Source organism: Thunnus albacares, chromosome 3 (genome assembly GCF_914725855.1).
Source record: "Thunnus albacares chromosome 3, fThuAlb1.1, whole genome shotgun sequence".
Classification (NCBI taxonomy): domain Eukaryota; kingdom Metazoa; phylum Chordata; class Actinopteri; order Scombriformes; family Scombridae; genus Thunnus; species Thunnus albacares.
Genome location: NC_058108.1, coordinates 23274312 through 23294660, shown reverse-complemented (window position 1 = coordinate 23294660; position 20349 = coordinate 23274312). Strand labels below are relative to the sequence as shown.

Sequence of the window (20349 nt, the reverse complement as noted above, 5' to 3'; positions counted from 1 at the left end):
ATGGAAGTACTAATGCCCAGATGGCCATGCAGTATGAAATAATAGTGCCCAGGCTAGAATTTAAAGTCGTACCTCCAGGCAAAAACTCCAGAGCGTACACAGAATGAAAGTGTAAAATGTTTTTTAATGTATATTTAACAACAAATACCCCAGAGACTATTGATGTTTCGTCTCAGAAGAATCTATTTCTCCAGTATATCTGAGGGCATGATATGAAACCACTCACACTTTTATTTTCTGTTTTTCTGCTTCTTCTTCCTCTGTGTCTCTCCTGTTCTCTCTCTCTCTTTCGCTGTCTCTCTTTAAACATTTATCTTCTGTTTTCTCCTTACAGGCCCTTTGTGCTTTGTGATGTTGGTTTTTACAGCTTTTTACTCAACAGAGTCGCCATTTATCTTTTATAGATGCCAGCAGCTAGGAGCACATATGAAATGTTACCATTTCACTGTGACTAATTGTCATCGCTTGCGTTACTCCCTTGATGTCACTTGCGCCTGGTCCCCCAGGAACCTGTGTGTGAACTGTACCATTACTACTATCTCTCTGTCTCTCCCTCTCTCGTCAATCTCTATCTTGTTCACACAAAATACCCATACCATTTTATATAATAACAGCTGTGGCAGTAGTTACAGTATGAGTATAATTTTGTTAGGACTACTATGAAGCAGGAGCATATGTGGATTCATACATGAGGACAAAAGCACAGGGTCAAACATTCAGTGCCTCAAATCTAGTCACTCAACCACAAATTTAATGCACAGGCTTTGCCAGTATTCTTTTCCCAGAATCCCTTGTTATCTCTTGATGTTTGACAATGCGTACATTTGCAAGAAGTCTCAGCTTTTTATTTCTCAGCCATTTGTAGCACATCTCCAAAAGACAAGCCAAGTAAAGTCTATTTGGGATAACTTCCAACTCCCATCTGAGCAATTCTGGTGTCTTACAATGGAAATTTGTTTCTCACCATTCCCAAGCCAAAATGCAAGAATTGGAAGTGCCAATTATTATGTAAATTATCGATACTTAATATTTGCGTATTTTACATTTCTGCCTCTTGCCATTGTGAACTGAAGATGCAGTTGACAGTTTCCTAATCAACATGGTTGTTTATAACAAAATATTTTGACCATTAACGTGAAAGAGGATACAAATCTCTTAAAACATACTTTAAAAAGCATGATAAATATATAGCCTGCCCAATGTGAGGAACACAAGCTCAATACCACTGTAATGGCATCCTCGACTGCGACCTTAAATAAACATGAATTTTTCTCTTTGAATGTCCAACGCCATTCCCTGATACTCAGTGTAGCAGTCCCATCCTCCCTCAAGCATTTCACTGCCTTAGAGATGAGATGAAGAACACACAGGAAAAAATCCTGCCAACCAAGGTGCGATTAGTGGCTTGCATTAATTATTCTATTATTTCTGTTAGCCATTTTTTCTCTGGCTCACACAATTTTGTAAATGTCCCTAGGTACAGTTTGTGTACAGAGGGAGACCCAGCAAGAGTTCAAATCTTTTACAAAGCTGTTTTTGTCAGTGTCACAGATTAACATCCCTACAATGTTGAAAGTCGCAGAGACCTGCTAATAGGCCCACTTCAGTGCTTTTGATTTGTTTGCTTGAGGCTCAATTAAATTCTTGCCTATGCTCATCACTGCTTGATTAATGATTGCATGTGCAGGGCTGATTTATAGAAAAAATGAATGAGTGAAAAGTGGATTGGAAAAAGGGACAGTGGAGGGGGGAGGTTTTCGACAAAGCTCTGTTAGTTACTTGTTGCTCCAGGGGCCTCTGAATTTCATGAGCAGAAAAGCTTGCCCTTACAAACTAACCCCTGCTCTATCTTCTCCTTTGACCACACTGATTATGCACAATCAATAATGGTTTGTATTTTTGTCTTCTCTCTTGTCTCTTCTGGGGCATGTAGGATGCTGCAGGCAAGGTGCTGGACCGCTGGACCATAATGTCCCGAGAAGAGGAGATCATCACCCTGCAGCAGTTCCTGCGCTTTGGTGAGACCAAGTCCATTGTGGAGCTGATGGCCATTCAGGAGAAGGAAGGTCAGGCAGTTACAGTTCCCTCCTCCAAGACAGACTCCGGGATTAGGACGTTCATAGAAAGCAACAACAGGACCCGCAGCCCGGGACTCCTGACACATCTGGAAAACAGTAGCCCATCCAGCATTCACCATTTTGAGAATATCCCCAACAGCCTTGCCTTCCTCCTGCCCTTCCAGTACATCAACCCAGTCTCTGCTCCCATGCTTGGCTTGCCCCCCAATGGTCTGCCTATGGAGCAATCCGCTCTCCGGCTCCGGGAGCCCAGCCTGCCCAACCAAGTTGAACAGGTCGAGACCAGTGAATCAGAAGTGTCCCTGTCACCCTTCCGCACAGGCCAGAGCCCTAGCCGTGGAGCCCTAGGAGTCATGAACAACATTGAACCCAAGACAGAACCCAATAACAGGGCATCACCCATCTCACCATCTCCTTCCACCCAGCAGGCTCAACAACAGCAGCAACAACAGACACAGCTCCAGCAGCAACAGCAGCAGGGCCAACAGCAGTCCCAAAATCAACCTCAGCAATCCAACAGCTTGAGTGACCACCAGGTACAACACCACTATGTAAAGGAAGAGCAGTCTAAAACCATCACCCATCCCTCTTTTGCTTCCAAGATGCATCGCATGCGCCGCATGGGATCCACCTCACGCAAGGGTCGTGTGTGCTGCAACTCTTGTGGCAAAACCTTTTATGATAAAGGCACACTTAAGATACATTATAATGCTGTACACTTGAAGATCAAACACCGTTGCACCATTGAAGGCTGCAACATGGTCTTCAGCTCACTGCGCAGCCGCAACCGCCACAGTGCCAATCCCAATCCAAGGTTGCACATGCCCATGTTGCGTAATAACCGGGACAAGGACCTCATCCGTGCCACTTCAACCACTGGCACACCTGTCATCTCAAGCACCAAGAATGGTGGCTTCACACTCACCAGCCCTGGAAGGCCACCACTGGGCTTCACAACCCCACCGATAGACCCTATGCTTCAGTCACCTCTGCAGAGCCCACTGGTGTTCCCCTCCCTGAAGTCAGTGCAGCCAGTCCAGCCAGTGCCCCCATTCTACCGTACACTACTGTCCCCCGCAGACCTTGTTAGTCCTCCAGTGTCTCTGCCCACCAGCCCCATTCTGCCCACCACCACCAACAGTACCACCCTGATGGACCAGCAACAGCAGCTGTTGGCTGCTGCAGCTGTGGCTTCACATAATAATGTTCATGTGTCAGAGGCAGGACTCATGTCCCACCGCTTAACTATACCTAATTGTAATCAGGACCCCACCACTGGCAGCAGTGACCCCACGCCCAAAAAGAAGCCTCGTAAATCTAGCATGCCAGTGAAGATTGAGAAGGAAGTGATTGATGTGGCAGATGAATACGAGGACAAAGATGAGGATAATGATGATAACATCCACCATAATCACCACCATCACCACTCATCACTTCTTCACAACAATGTCAAAATGAATGGAAACTGTAACAGCAACAATAACGGTGGCAGTGGTACTGGGAACCACAGTGGTGGTAGTGGGCAGCAATCCCCCTCCCAGGACGAGATGAGCCCTGGCCTAGCTCTTAGAGGCATGATGAGACAAAGTGAAGATGAATGCCGGGAGGGGACTGGTAGTGACAGCAGGGGTGGAAATGATCTTCAAGGCTCCAATGAGCTACGTTGCATGGACAGCTTCACCTCTGAGGATCAGGACCACGAGAGAGACTTTGAGAATGAGTCTGAAACCTCTGATTCCAAGATGTTTTATCGTGATGAGCTGATGGATGTGGAGGAACAGCAAAAACACAGCAGGGGTGGAAGGGTTCTGGACAAGGAACAGGACGATGAGGGTGGAGAGGAAGTCCATTTGAGAAAGGAAATGGAAGGCAAGGGCCATTCCTCACCCTCCCCTCATCAGCCTCCTATCAAGATCAAGGAAGAACTCAACGATCCTACTTATGACATGTTTTGCATGAGCCAGTATGGTCTCTACAATGGAGGCATGGCAGCAGCAGCTGCCGCTGCTGCAAGCATGGCTGCTCTGCATGAGAGCTTCATCTCTTCGATGGGCTACGGTGCCAGCCCACCCAAATTCCCTTCTTCTCAATCACCAGAGGGAGACCCACGCTCAAGTCCGGATCCCAAGATCTGCTATGTGTGTAAGAAGAGCTTCAAGAGCTCCTATAGCATGAAACTGCACTACAAGAATGTGCATCTCAAAGAGATGCATGTGTGCACTGTGGCTGGCTGCAACGCTGCTTTCCCCTCCCGGCGGAGCCGAGACAGGTCAGTGCTAAAACTTGGTAATGTTAACATTTTATTTTAATATACTGTAATTGCAACAGTTGCAGGTAGGTTCAATGGAAATGTTTGATTCAATCTTTATCATATATTCTTATCTAAATAAGAGCACTACATAAATCTACAGAATATAATATTTTTTAAGGATATAGTAGTTTTATAAAGCCATATTAAAACATAGTTCTATAGATACAAGCATTTTTGAGAGAGATATGCCTTTTAATTTCATGTTAATTAAATAAGATTTAACTGCAGTATTTGAAAAGGGTATTATATTTAACACCACAACTTAATGTCTGTTAGCTAACAGAACACAAAAAAATGAATTCAGGGACATCTGCTCCTTGTCAAGTCAATGTTCAGAAAAGTAGGGTGTCAGGATGAGAAACACATACACATGCATTCAAACATGTACTAGACCATACCCATCAACCCTCCAGCTGTAGTGTGTTGTTTACCTGCCCTCACTACCTCACCTTGTCACAGGGAGGTGAAGGTGCATATATTAACATAGACAGCGGTTTGTCAAACCACTGCATTTATTAGCGCATTAGGAGGTGAGGCTAGCCATGTTCACCTGGGCTTGTTAGCACATATCAGTCCCACACACTCACTCCTCTGAATATATATATACTGTAGCAGCATTGGCAGCAGGTTGATGCCACAACACATGCCCTGGGCTAACACAGATGGCTCCCCCATCATGAGAGAGTGACTTTTAAGTGTTATATTGGCCAGTGTTCAGTCAGGCTTAATGAGTAGAATTTCTATTTCACAATCCTTTATATATATATATATATATATATATATATATATATATATACATATATATATAGCTGCTAATAATATACATTAGAATTATTGATATTAGAGAAAACAAACAGCTGTATGTGCATTCATATTTCAGCCCTGATGACACAGAAAATCATATTCCCTTGCCAGTCATGTAAACAACAATGGTAACTTGACTGAGTTATCCAGTCAATCAACACAGCAGGGACATAGTGTCAAATGGCCCTTGAAACAAAATGTAAATCCCCCAAACCCCTCTAAAATACACAGTACTTCAAGTGTAACAAATACCTCTACTGCTTACTCTCTTTAATAGAAGTCAGCTGCTAAGCGGCCTCACTTTTTTTGTTTTTTTGTTTTTCTTAGGGAGACTAGAGATGAAAAAAAAATCATCATGTAACATCCATGACAAGTGACACTTTATTTTCAGTAAGGGGCAAGTTACAACTTACTTCATGCTTTCAATTGGCAAACAAATCTTCCCAGAGGGAGCTTTATATTTTTCCTCCGTGTTTTGTCTCACCCACACACTGCCTCTGCCCCCCCTTATCTCTTCCTCCACCCAAACCTGCTGCTCCTTTTCCACCCCAAGCCTTTTATTACATTTGTTGTTCTGGTGGCATCTGTTCCTACCACTGTTTGTTCATTAGCATCATGTAAATAGAGCAGGTGACTCTGGGACTCTATTAGAATGGATGCGGGTGGGGAACAGGGGAAGCAGAACAGGAGAAGAGTTAGCATTAGTGAAGGTGCAACCCCCGCTGCTCACCTGATGCAGCTGTGCCAACAGCAGCAAGATGGCAGGAAGTGTTATTATAGCATGCATTGCCTCAGTGTGGTGTACTGCCACCATTTGTTAGCTCCCCTCTTTTGACAAGGCTTTAGGAATCGAGAATGCCTAAGGCATGACTGGGCCGCTGTGTGCATGCACATTTTGCACGCTCACTTGCAGACACACACACACACACAGGGATACTGCATGTACAAATAGATAACAGAGAATACAATTTGTTCTAGTATACACTTTATCTATTTGTAATTAGCCACCTATTGCTGTAAAACAGGTGTTTTATGTAAACAATTAACAGCTTTATTTCAACCTACATATAGCAAGAAGATAGAAATTTAACATGAGAAAAGTTTTCAATGGTAGTTACACCTAAGAGCTTTGTAAACTCAAATGAAAGACTAACCTTTCCAGAAACTAGCTCACACATGGCAAGAGCACCACTGGAAGCAGATGTTGTTAAGATTTTAATCTATGCTAAGGCCGTTATTGTGAATCAGAGTTAAATAAATTTAATTCTGACAGCTGCCCTGCTTGTGCCAGTGATACAACTTTGTTGTTCACATTAGTGTCATCTATTCACACTGGCATCTGCTACAATGACCCCATGATGGCTCATGGAAACTTCACTTAACTACAGTGTATGAGATGGCAGGAATGAGAAGGGAAAAAAATCATCAGAAAAGAAGAGGGCAAAAATATGGTGTGGAGAAGGTGCATTTTCACAAATATGCAGTCAGGGGTTTGGCATCAAAGAAAGGGTTGAGTGGAGTCCTTTAGAAAGGCAGAGGGGTTCAAAGATTAGACCACATTGCACAGAGAAAAGGTAAAACCTCAACATGAACTCTTCCTTATGCTCACTCACTGTGACAGCTTGGATGTGCGTGTGTGTGTGTGTGTGACAGTTTAAGTCCATGATGAGAAACATCAGCATATAAATGCCATTCAAACGCAAAAAGTGGCAAAACATATGGGAGACAGAGATAACTTTGTAGCAAGGAGGGACAATTGCTGCTGTGAACATAATGCATCTTTCAGCCAGGGATGTACAGTATAGCTCTGGGTGGGTAAGACCTAAGCACACTATTGTTTCCATACTTTTTCTGTGGGGGATAAATTCCTGATAGCATATGGGACATATTACTCTGCTGCTGGTTCAAACAGGGAACAAAACAACTGAAATAAGAGCAGTGCATTGCTAGAGGAATCCTGAGGCTTTGAGACGAGTCAATACACAAGCCGGGCTCTCATCAAATCTGTCCCTGGATAATCCTCTAATGACATAATGCATGTTTGAGTGTAATGGTAGCAATAAAATGAGAATATAATTTGGTTGTTTTCATAAAACCATTTGCTCTGATAAGATTAAGAAACTGCATGTACAAAGGAATTTGCGCAAAATAATGTTTAGAATGTTTATTACTAGTAAATTAGATAAATCAAACTCCGTTCTTATTGCTAATTAGATTTTTTTGTCAAAACTGTTGGTAGTAATGATTAATAAGCAGCTCTTTCCTGTGGTTCACCTCAGTCATAAAGAACTGATAAAACAATACTTAACACAAAGTAATACTCTAAAAAAAAAAACAATTAACATATTGGATCTAATAAGGGGAAGGTAAATCTGTAGTTGTTTGTGCTTTTTGTTACAGCTGACTAATATATTCTAAAGCAGCTTTGTAATATGTAACCCTGCCTGGCTTTCTCTTCTCAGTACCTCCCAAACAGCTGTTGACATCCAGAAAAAGGGAAGTATCTCTGAATTTCTGATTAGTCCATTGACTGAGTGAAAAGCCAAAGGCACGTAAACACACCATCAGACAGTGGCATCAAAAGCTCCTGTATCAAAGTGAGGAAGAAAACATAGGAGAGGTCATTTGATCTACTGAGAAAAACAACCAAGAGCCAATGACATTGTCAGAGTAGGACGCACTGTAAATGTGCTGCCATGGAAAAAGTATCACAAATGTTTGGATCTTTGCCCTATTTACAGTATAAGACTGTAGAATGAACAGCAGATCTCTCTCTCTCTCTCACACACACACGTGTGCACATGAATACTGCACATAATCAGACTCAGGAATACAGGAAATGATCATTTAATGTGCCCTTGAGCAAGCATATAATGTGTGTATGTTTTTAAGTGTAAAACAGAGAGCGACACAAGAGTACGTGTGTGTGGTTTTACAGTGGGGTGTTTTCCTCCCAGCCTCCTGGCCGTCTGCTGCACGGAGGTAAATGATTACATATTTATTGTGGGGAGCGAGCAGCGTCGGCAGAAGTGTTTTAGAAGCTGCATGATTAACTGCTGGAAAGGCACACGTACCAGTAATCATCACCATTATTAGACTTGTTAATCATATTTTTTAAACCGCTGACAAGAGTTGCCTTACTTATCTAATTTTTATCAGCCTACCCTGCTTCTTTTTTTTTTTTAAATCTTCACTCCAACATTTTAACCTGCTCCTTCTATGTCGCTACAACAACTAGGTGTCTTCCTCGTCCACATTCCCATGTTGCAGCAGCACGCAGCCCATGGTCCCAGCATGGGCCACTGCAAACGGAGAGAGTGAAGGTTAATTATGTTGGAGAGTCTCTTTCCTCCCCACTCCTTCCTCTCTCTGTCTCCCTCCTTTTCCCTCGGTCCCCTCACTGCATGTGGGCCCGGCTCCGCTGCTTGAAAAACAGCTCTCTGTTTGTCTCTTATAAACAAAGGGCACGCTGCTCATAGAGAGAATATCTTAGCAAAGCCACTCACCCCAGTTCAAAATATATGCTGATTAAAAGACGCAAGCTTGAAATATTCCATCCCTTTGGTTTATCCCTGACAGTTTTCTTGTGATGTATTTTTAGGAGAATAAGGGGAATTATTATATTCTTAGATGAATAACATATTGAGTCTCATGCAAGTACACTGTCATCAATAGAATTCTAGTTAAAATCTGTGGGTAATTTCAAGTCATTAAATTATAACTTGTACATAAAAATGTTTTTCATGTGATATTTAATGCATATTTAATGTCTATGCACTCATTTATTTGAGGATCCTCAAATCATTGTAGCCTTTGTTGTTCAACAGACTGAAACAATGCAAAGCAGATAAAGCAGTGACAGAGAGTGATAAATGTTACTGAAACTCTTGTCCTCCCACTTACACACAAAACCTCATAACACACCTCAAATGACAGGAAAGACAAAGAACCACTGGTGTCAGTTTAATACCACTCAGCCCTCCGTCTCATTTACACATTATGAGCCATTTAGACAACATACACACATGTATACACACACATACGCACTGACACAAAAACAAGGGCAAGGGCCATCAGATGAACCTAAAGATGATTAACGCCGGGTTGGGACAGGCACACTCTCACTCTACCTCCTCTGCACAGTCAAAAATGGGCTCTCTGGAGGCCTCCCCCATCTTTTGGGCGAAGATGAGACTGTCAAATTGGTTTGCCAGCCACATTACTGGCCAACAGGGAGGTGGAGATGGAGGAAGGGGGGGTGGGTTGGGGTGGGGGTCGACTAAGGAGTTGGGTTTGGGGGAGGAAAGACAGAGCATACTGAAGTGGAGTGATGGAGGTGGAGGAATGGAGGGGAGTGGGAAATGGGGCAGAAAGTCTAAATCTGATAAATGAAGGGATAAGTGCATTATGCCCACTGTGTGTGGATTCTGCTGACTTATTTAGATTTCTTAGAGAAAGAAGACATTGCCAACACAAGGATTAAACAATGTTTATGCAAATGATCAGAAAGTGGGCTTTTTTCTCCTCTGCAGTTCTTAAAATTATGGTTACAAATGATAAATTGATTTTTTTTTCCTTCCATTTATTTTATGTTATTTGCATATAACTATACAATGGATAACAAGATCATAATAAATGTGAATATTGTTCATTAGATATTGTTGTAGTATTCTAACAATGTGGTGTGCATTTTGAGTATTTTAAATGGCTACTGTAGCTATAGCGCAGACTACTTACTGCATGACATTTAGCATGTTTGACTTTAATATCTTAAAACTGAGGTAGCCATGGTTAACTTAGAGCTTATTAGCAGTGAGAAGGTGTTGTTATAGAGATGGAGACATGTTGCAAAGGACCTGCCTACCTGAGCATCATCAACAGCATTCTGAAATTCAGGCTTAACTGAGCAAATCTATGGCCTCTCTGACATCAAAGCCTGGTAGTTGGAATCACTGCAGTTGAAATTAAGGAAAAAACATGCCCATTTCTTTATATACTGATCACTGATTACGGCATTTGTCAGACTATCTAGAAACACTCCGGCCTCCAACAGCCAAACGTCCACACATGTATTTGACTAGACAGGGATGCAACGCCACAGGCACTGAATCATGACTCCCATATTTTATCCATAAGCTAACGCCATATGGGTGCAACTGTACTATCAAAGGATAAAAAAGAACAAAGGATTTATATAGTCTTTTTGAACGAAGTCCCACTATATGGAAGTAGTATATTTTCTGTTTTTCACACACAAACCTACAAACAGACACAAGCACGTACAAATACACACACACACATGCAGTGACAGCCACGGCCAATCGATTTGCCACGCTCTCTCTCCTCAATGCTGACAATGCTCGAGTGGACGGGCTCCTGGTTGCCTGGTTCACAGAAAAGGGTCCCTCAAATGAATGTATTTTTACCTCTTGCAGGACAATGTCGGATAGGGAAGTAAATAATTAAAGGAAAGGGACCCTTTTTGACTGCATCAACCCTGCCACTGCTGGTAAGCTCTACTATCCATTGTGACTCCATTTTTGCCCGTCCTGATAAGGATGACCCTTTTCTTTTCTTTTTTTTAAATTTTTGTTTTGTTATACACACATGTGCCCTCCCTGCATGGAAACCCTTCACATTAAAAGGCACTGAGTGTATGCATATTTTCTTATTTGATTTAAGTGCTGACCTGATATGAAAGGAGTGGGCCTTGTTTATGTCATATATGACGCCGGTCATTAGTTGCTTAAGTTTCCTTTCTGTGTTATGCAGTTTTATTGTGACATGTGTGGCGTGGGTACCCTTTTCCTTAGTCCAACTTGGCAACTGTGAAATTGGAGTGAAAAAGCATTGAATTAGATTTTTCAGGCCCATTTCACCTTGCATCCTTTAGCATGGCTTTGTATGTTAACTGAAACCCACACTAATCGTATCTTGGCTTAAGCATGGCACTTGTTACTGAGTTTCTTTCATCAGCTGTAGCACATTGTGTGATACAGTTTGCCTTGTGTTTGGGAAAAAATGCCCATCTTAATTAAATCCAGGGCTACATAAAGACATGTTCATTGAGGTGCTCGATTAAGCCACCTCCAATAGGGAACGAATGCGATAATGCTGTCAGGGCCTAGTGCTAATATGCTATCCAGTTCCCCTCGATTATCACATTACCACAGCTCGAATCAATTGATAAACTCCCATTCAATATGGTGGAGTATTTAATTGAGTCAGAGTCTATTGGATTTGAGGGCTGTGCAGTGCAGACATGCTGACAGCAGTAAACACTAGCAGGATGCTCTCTCTCTGTGCTATGTTAGTGCACTTTTCCGAGGAGAGCTGCAGGGTGGATTTCTCTCTCTGTGTGACTGTCTGTGTATCTCGACTGATAGTAACAATAGTTACACATGTAGCTGTTCTTGCATATTGAATCTTTATAGTCTAATGCCATTTTAGAGAAGTGAGAAAACTTAAAATACATGATTAAACGGAGAATTTATATTGCAACGTGGTAGCTTTTTTTATATGACAGTGTTTTTTGTACATTGGCAGCATTCTTATCTATAATTATGTTTCCCCCACATTAGGCACAGCTCCAACATTAACCTGCACCGCAAACTGCTGACCAAAGAGCTGGACGACATTGTCCTGGACCCCCAACTCACGCCACTGCCCAAGGACCTGCGAGCCGAGTTACTGGCCAAGATCTATGCTGGGCACCACATGGGCTTGGACCCTATGGCCGGGATGGGCATCGGAGGCGCCAGCTTCGGGCCCACCGGCCTAAACCACGATGCCCGTTCCCCCACGAGCAATGAGTATCCCCACCACCCTCTCAACCAAGACCTTAAAAACCACCACACCAATGGCTTCTCCCGGGGCCAGCCAGACGACTACATGGTGTTGGACCTGAGCACCACATCTAGCGTTCAATCCAGCAGCAGTGTCCACTCCTCACATGAGTCAGATGAGGGCAGCGATGAAGGCATCCTATTGGATGACCTGGAGGAGGAGGAGGGAGAAGAGGATGAGGAGGAGGGCAACAGTGAGGGGGAGGACTGCTCCCAGCGTGCCACGGGGCGGGGTGAAGGGAGGCATCAGGATGAGACTGGAGAAATAAGAGGAGGACGACAAGGTGATGGGTTGGAACCTTCCTCCTCGCCATTCCTCCTTTCGTCCACCGGGGGCAGTAACAGTGGCAGCAGTGGGATCCTCTGCAACATCTGCCACAAAATGTACAGCAACAAGGGGACCTTGCGCGTGCACTACAAGACTGTGCACCTGCGTGAGATGCACAAGTGCAAAATCCCTGGTTGCAACATGGTGTTCAGCTCTGTGCGCAGCCGTAATCGACACTCTCAGAACCCCAACCTCCATAAAAACATGCCCTTCTCCACAATAATAGACTAAATAATGACTTGCTATTCTACCCTCCTGTCAGTCTGCCCGCTCCTCCCTTCATTCCTCATCCTAATTCCTCCTCAAATTAGCTTTTAACCCCAGCCCAGGGCCATCAAATACAAGCTAAATGCCTGTATGCCTCCTGCCCATCCTCTGACATTTCTATGTCCCTCTATAAAATTAATTGACTCTAAATACAGTTTATTATTGTGACCTTTGACTTTTCCTTCTTTGGAAGAACAGGATGACACTCTTGAGCATGGAGTTTGCTTTATAACAAAACTCCAGTTTCATAAACCCCTCCATCTTTCCTTTCAAACTTCTCCCCACTTTGTTTTCATGTCCGTCTCCAAAGAATCTATTCAAACTCTTATTTGTGACTTTGCCTGCAGAAATGATAGTATTAAAAAAAAAGAAAATCTTCTTGTTGTATTTGTGTAATGATAGCTTTTAAATGAACCCCTTACAAAAGCATGACAGCTTCATTTGTAAATAATGTCCCAAGAGGCTTTTGGTGTAAAAGAGTTGTGTTGATGGTTGTTTGCTTCTTTTTTCTCTCTCTCTTTATGGTTTTATGTTACAGTCCAGTACAATACTTCCAGCTTTAGGCAAGAAAGAGGTAGCATCTTACTAGCTTGACTCATTTATGTTAGCTTCAAAGACACATTTTAAACTGAGTCCTAGGAAAAAAAGAATATCATGTGACTTGTTTTATCTACTTGTTAGATATTCAGAGGTTGCCGGCATGCTCTTTTAGGCTCCTACACTGATATCATTCTCTGTATTTCTATTGATTTTTTTGTCTGTTATGTTTATGAGCTTTAGTATACCAATTCAGTTTTTGCACTTTGCATCTATACAAGGGGATGTGTAATATTATTATAATGAGGACTTTTGCAATGGTGAGTTTAGGTGTTGTTCGGGGTCATTGATGGCTACAGCGCCAGGGGAAATGACAGTACCTTCAACATACTTGTGCCAGTTTCTTTTTGCACGTGCTCAGTTTCAAACACAGTTTCACAACAGAAAACATTAAGAAAACGTCCTCCATAAACGAAACTCAAGATCTTCCCCCATCGCTAGGCAACATGTTGAAAAGTGTCTCCAAAGTGTCATGCTTCAAAAGTAATATAGGTGTGACTGAATATAAACTGCTGTTTCACAAACACAAAGATTTTGAATACTGATACATTCTCTCCTCATCTTTTTTGTTTAAATCTGTGTATGGTTGCCAGTTATCACAATAGTTAATTCAGAGGTTTAGTGGGGTAATCTGTCTAAAGCATGAAATTATTGTGACATTGTCAAACAAGGTAATCAATGAATAATGAAATATGACTCTCCCATGGATTTGAAAAAAAAGAGAAAATAGAGAAAAAAAGAGGAAAATAGTCCTTCAACTGTGACCAAAACAAAAGTGTTTGGCTAAGAAAAGCTCTTTCAGTGAGACATTGTACTTAAATCATGCCCCATTGGATTGATATGATGCACTTGAGTCTTAAATCTTTTGCTGTGATATTTTAGGTATCAGTTTCCATTGCTGAGTGTCGGCTACAAATGTACTCTATGAAAAATGTTGCCATTTTCCTGGCATTTTTAACATGTCCATGACTGTCTTACGGTACAAATATTTCCAGTAACTGGGCAAAGTAGCCAAGGGAAGGGGTATTTATTGGTGGGTGATGTATCCTCATGGAGATTTTTTTTTTGTCCAGTATGAGAATATTTTTTGTAAAAAGACAAAAAATAAGAGATTGTTCCTCAGTTTGACTTGTTTATCAATGTATTAGCAATGCCATGTGTTACTATACAAGGAGATCTTCTCTTACTTGACTGGTGCTACACACAGAGGGAAAAATATGCAGTGTTATGTGGTGTGCTGTACAGTATTCACAATACCTTACATCCATAACAGTGTTGAGTTCCATTTGTTTCATACTTAAGCCATTTTGCAATATAGACATGACCTATTCTAGTGAAATATTTCATGCCTTTTTTTAAAGACTCAACCTATATGACACATGCAGTTTTCAGTCCTCTCTTCTCAGAGATAAAGAGAGTGAGACAGAGAGCTGAGGCTGATGGAAAGGTTGCGGAGGTGGAAGGCTGACTAGGGAGGAAAGGATGACAGCAACGATCATTAAAAATGTGCTGCTTCTCCGTTACCTGGAGGCGTCCCTGCCATTCCAGCTTCTTCTGTCTAATAACTCACTTGTCACTTCGTTACACTGCCAGACGCCAAGGTTGCTGACAAGACTGTGACACTGACAGAAAGAGAAAAAGAAGGAAAGACAGAGTGTGCTTTGAACAATTCGATGTGACTCATTCAATTTAGTTGAATTCAATTAATCTATTCATTCTCTGTGTGCTTATTCTCATTCAGGGTCACTAGTAATTCAATTCAATTCAGTTTCTTTTTCTCATTCTGTTTTTCTCTTTGTCTGTCAGAGCACAGTCATTTAACAACCGCCTTACCCATTTCTTCAACCCGCCACTCACTTACCACCTCCACACCCCACAGCGCAGGTCCTACAGGGACACACACTAATAGTGTATGCTTAAGTTCACTGGACGGCCATGGCATAGGAAAAAGGGATGGGTAATTGCCTGTTTATCCCAAGTGAAGGGAAAATTGAGTACAGGAACCCCTGCCTTCTCCCAGGAGTGGGTTTCACTGAGGCGCTTGCTGCCTCATTCACTCATTCAATCCCCCTGGCCCTCGCTCTGGCAGAAATAAAAAAGTGCTCCTGCAGGAACCCTGCTGACAACTGTCTCTCTAACACACCACACACACACACACACACACACACACACACACAAAGAAGAGTGGCGTACACTCACATATACTTCCTATTTACAGGCCAGAAGGATGACAAGAACTAGATGACTTGTTAACCTCTAGTGATGGAGGAGACAGGGAAATATAGAGTCTTCTCACCACAGGAAATGAAACTCTCCGTCTAGCATTAACATTATAGCCTCTGCCACAACATAGAAAGATCACATTACATTATGAAGAATGGCAGGCATGAAAAGTCAGAAGCTGTTATTCTTATTTTATTTTAAATATCCCAACATATTCAACAGCCAATGATTTTATGTAAAGAGGACAGTGATTAAATGAAGACAATCTGTTAAAAAGTCCAGCAAGCTCAGAGACTGATTTGTACTGTATACACAACATATCAAAAGTCATCTTAATATAAATGTGATCTGCCCAATAATCTCATCTTCTATGTCTTGATCTGAGAAAACCAAGTTTTCAGACTCTTAACACATTCCTTATGTCCTGTTCATTGCTGTCCATTTATTAAGCAGCAACTGCAGTGCATTACTTCTCTATCAGTGCACGCCAGACAGAAAACTGAATATAATAAAAGAGATTCCCTTACAACACCCTTCTCTTACCTCCTACGGGCTTCTAAAGTCCTGCATGGCGCTGGTCATGCCAGCAGAGCTCAGAGCTGCAAGAGGCTGGAAATAGAGCTGAGAAAAACATGCAAACGACTGTCGAGCAAAAGCCATGGAGACAGACAGCGAAAGGGGAAGGGAGAGATGGTGGAAAGGGATTGGGCTTAGAAAGTGGTCTGGCTGGAGCCTTGCGGCAGTCACTTAACAAGGCAGGGGAGGAAGAGAGGAACACAGAGAGCAAGAGAGCAGCAGGGCCAGGACTCCCCAGGATCGCCAGCTTCTTCTTGATTGCCTGCTGGAGAGCGATCGAGCAACCCCTCACATTTCCAACCCCTCTCCCCCTACACTCTGTTCTCCTCTGAGAAATGACCACCAATTCCCCCCCTCTCCTCTGAGAAAGCCCCCAATCCAATCTTTGTCTTTTTTACTTCTCCAACCACATGGGCCCAGGTGCATTCTGCTACCTAGTGACCAGGCTGTGGATCACGAGGAACACATCACTTAGAGCACCTCATTGGCCCAGACTACTGGAGTGAATCTTTAATATTTGATTAGAGGAGCGTCAGGCATCAATTATTCTGTAATTCTACATAGCACGCAGAGGGAGAATGGGATGGCAAACGGTTGAAGCAGCTGACCTGTTAATCACTGTCCGTTTTTTTTCACATCACTGAGTGAGTAAGTGAGCACAATAGGTCTAAGCAGAGAGGATGAGAGGTGACACTGCATGCAAACTGTCCAGTTAATGTAGCTCATGAAACAGGGTGGGATTAAAATGTTTGATGGGACATAAGAAATATGCAGAAAAATACACATATTCGTGGGTTTGTATAGATGCTTCAGTCTCATGTGTTATGTTTAAAAAAAATACCCTCATTAATTTGAACTGGAACCTGTGAAATGTCAACAATCCTGAAAAAAAAAAATACTGTAAATTCATATTGCTCAAAACGTAATGTTTTCCATTGTGCCAATCATATTTTACAGTCTTAAAGTATAAATAAGCTTGAGGACGTGGTGAATTTAGATTTTTTGTTTTTGTGTATCCAATGCATTTGTGTCTGTGTCTTAAAATGCCCGTGTTACGGCACTGGCACTCGACAGCGTTGCATGGCTACATAGTCGCACCGCAAAGAACAAACAGAGCAGAGGAGCTTGTATCACTTTGGTGTCAAAATGGTGATTTGGAAGCCTCATGAATACTGTATGTTACCTAAACCGGTGTTTCCCATTTGCAGACAGGAGGAAAAAAAAATGGTCCTCTTTTTAAAAGACTCTTGTTTCTTTTTTTTCTCTCTTTTTTTGCCTTTCTTGTATTTGTTTCTGTATCATAACTGTCTATGGTTTTTGCATAAAATGCATAAGGGTTTTGGGATGTAAATGGAATTTTATTCATATTTTGTCCAAATACCTCTTGTAATTTGTATCAGAATTCTTGTACAATTTTTATATTAAAGATTTATCAGTCACTGGTATTTTGGTCATTGATATAATCACAAAATAGTGTTATTCTAGCAATTTTTTAAAATAATCTGAAAATTTCATTCTTCATAATGTAGAGAAAGTACCAGAGCACAGAAGCAATGTGTCAATCAAACCATTTTAACTAGACACTGTGATTTCAGCAGGTTTTACTGGGCTCTTTAATTACCCTATGATAAAAATCATTAGGGAAAAGGCTATCTTGACCAATTAGTGGACGATTAGATTAATAGAGTTATTAAAAGATGTACTGGCATGAGGAGAAGCTGCTGCTGGTGTTAGCAAATTAGTAAGTAAGATGGTCATTGAAGGAGGGAAACGTAGGACATACACTACTTTTGTCTGATCATATACCTAAATTAAATTACTGAAAAGGTACCTGTGAAGGCACTACGCTTTGAGGACAGATGCACACTAAATGTATGTAACACAAGCTATTATTTAGCACAATTAATTAATACAATTAAGGAAAAAAGCACACAAGGTGTGAAAAACATAATGCCTTCTGAAATCAATATACTTGGAGTTTTATAAAATCATTTATCTTTTCATTGTTCACTTCACATAAAACAACTTACCATTTATGAATATTAACATCAGTTTTCTTTAAAAACTGTTAAATAGACCAATGATGTGATGCTGAGGATAGAAACTGACAATGACAAGAGACAAATGTAGGGTCGTTTTGCAAAAATGACCTGTGCTGACATCATTTGCTGTGACTGGGGGTCAAATTACAAATTGATATGAGCTCCAGCAGGGATGTCATGTTTGCTCTGGTAACCAACAGGAACATAATGCCTCCTCCCTCCCCTCTGTGAAAGTGAAGGAGTGACATAGGCCTTATTGACCTTGAATTAGACACCATTCCTCTTTGTCACACACCAGTTCCTTGATCCCCTGTCATTGTTGATCACTGCACAACACACACACACACACACACACACGTTTCAGAATAATAGCGCTGGATTGTATTGATTATATGCAGGGTTAGTAAGAGATACTCCCCCACTTCTCACAGATATCTTCAGCCACCCATCTTAAACACACAAACACACACTTCCTCCCTTAGTGACGACCTCTCACAAGGGAGGCGGTGGGCGCTGTCCGCCACTGAGTTGACCTCCCTTCTACATAACTGAACGTGATTCTGACGGCGGCAGGCCATCGATTGGCCTGACAAACACGCTGGCCCTCTGCTGACCTTTGAGAGGCAGAGCAAGAATACATACAGACAGAAAGACACAGCCAGGGCATGCTTTGTTGTGTCTGAACTGGAAAGGGTGCTGCCAGGGGCAAGGGGAAGAGGTTTACAGGGCAAAGATGTCAACCAGCCTATCTGTGTGCCTGTTGGCCTGTCTGTCTGTCTGTCTGACCTTACAGGTTTCCAGGAGTAATAATTAATTCACTGTTAGTCCATTGAAGAGTCTGCATCTATTAATGACGTGCTGATACATTTTGACAGATAGATATGGCAGAGTTACAATAAGACATCAGATTGGTCATGCAAACATTATTGTGCACACCAGTCTGCTCACGTTCATCCTTACATCTAAGGGTAAATATATACTGTAGGACAAATAAATAGGACACAAGCAGCAGTGACACTCAAAGCATAGCAGATGTGGAGACGTGTTACAGAAGTTATTTTAAACACTCACATGAAAGTCAATAGTGTCTGGAAAGGGTTTCAGCTGCAGATTTCTACACCTAACATGAACAGTCTCAAGTTTAACAGACTTGCATGTCTGTTTCACTGTAGGATGAAGCCAGTACTGTCAGAGGGAACCCAGTCCAATACAGAGAAAACATGCAAATGTCACAGGGCACTGTCAGAAGAATCCAACTGTAAGGTGATAGTGTTAACTGCTGTACTTAGCCACCCTAAAGTTACTACACAGTGTATACATGTAGTCAAATTGACATATATTTCATTATTAGGAGATCATTTTATTGAGAATCTTGCATAGGCGGAGTGCAAAATCAGCCACTGTCATTATCTTAGCAAACAAATACAGACAGAATCTACAGACTTTCGCTGTCAGCTACCTAATGTTAAACTCACTATCCATGTCAGATGCAGCACCTAAAGCTTGATGACATCTTAGCTTGACACTCTTTATTGTTTAAAAGGGGTTTGGCATTAACAACCACATCCAACTTTTCCAAAATGATTTTTTTTTTGGTCACAGTTACAGTAAACTATTTCCAGGATACTCAGGGAACTTCTTGCACACAAAATACTTCATTGATTGATAATATAACAATAGTTTCAGTCATCTGCTTACTAACCATAGTCTATGTGATTTTTAATGCAAATAAGAGCTATTGTAACTGTGTGTAACTGAGGAACAACAAAGAGAAAGGGTCTCTGAGCTGAGTTTTCTGCTATACTCTTTAAAAAAAGCACATTATGAAAGTGTCAAGGTGAGGAAGAGCCATCTACCATGAGATATTAAAGGCCAGAAACACAGACAGTCGTAAAGACAATGATGGGTACTGCACATCAGCTTTGTAGAAATTAAAGTAAAGTGTAACCTTTGATATTATTGTTGGTTATGGAAATAATACAAGTTTTTAAGTAACAATTTCTTTTAATCTATAAGCCATATTGAAATTAGATAGTCAGTCAGTAAAAGAAGTATGAAGAAGTGACCACGATAATACTAACCCAACAGTACTGCAGTACAGTGCAATACTCGCAACAGTGCAACACTGCGTAAAGCTCTCAAGTCTCAAGAAGATCACTATGTGTTACTGTATGAAACTGTCAATAAAAACAGATGAAAAAGTAAAAGGAAGTCATACGTTAAAGATGCAGACACATAATTCTGTATGTAAACTAAATATATTTAAATGCGATCTCTG

The 20349-nt window shown here is 41.6% G+C and overlaps 1 protein-coding gene across 5 annotated transcripts in view; it reads left to right on the top strand.

Moving 5' to 3' along the window:
• bnc2 (basonuclin 2) overlaps positions 1-17468 on the top strand; it is a 177989-nt gene extending 160521 nt beyond the window's left edge. For 4 of the 5 annotated variants that reach the window (XM_044347106.1, XM_044347105.1, XM_044347104.1 and 1 more), the window contains 2 exons: positions 1934-4347; positions 11775-17468. In XM_044347106.1, the coding sequence (XP_044203041.1) occupies positions 1934-4347; positions 11775-12597 (3237 nt within the window). In that variant the 3' untranslated portion in view covers positions 12598-17468. Of the gene's footprint in view, positions 1-1933; positions 4348-10628; positions 10703-11774 lie in introns of all 5 variants that reach the window. The other variant, XM_044347108.1, reaches the window with a different exon arrangement.
• The last annotated feature ends 2881 nt before the right edge of the window (positions 17469-20349 follow it).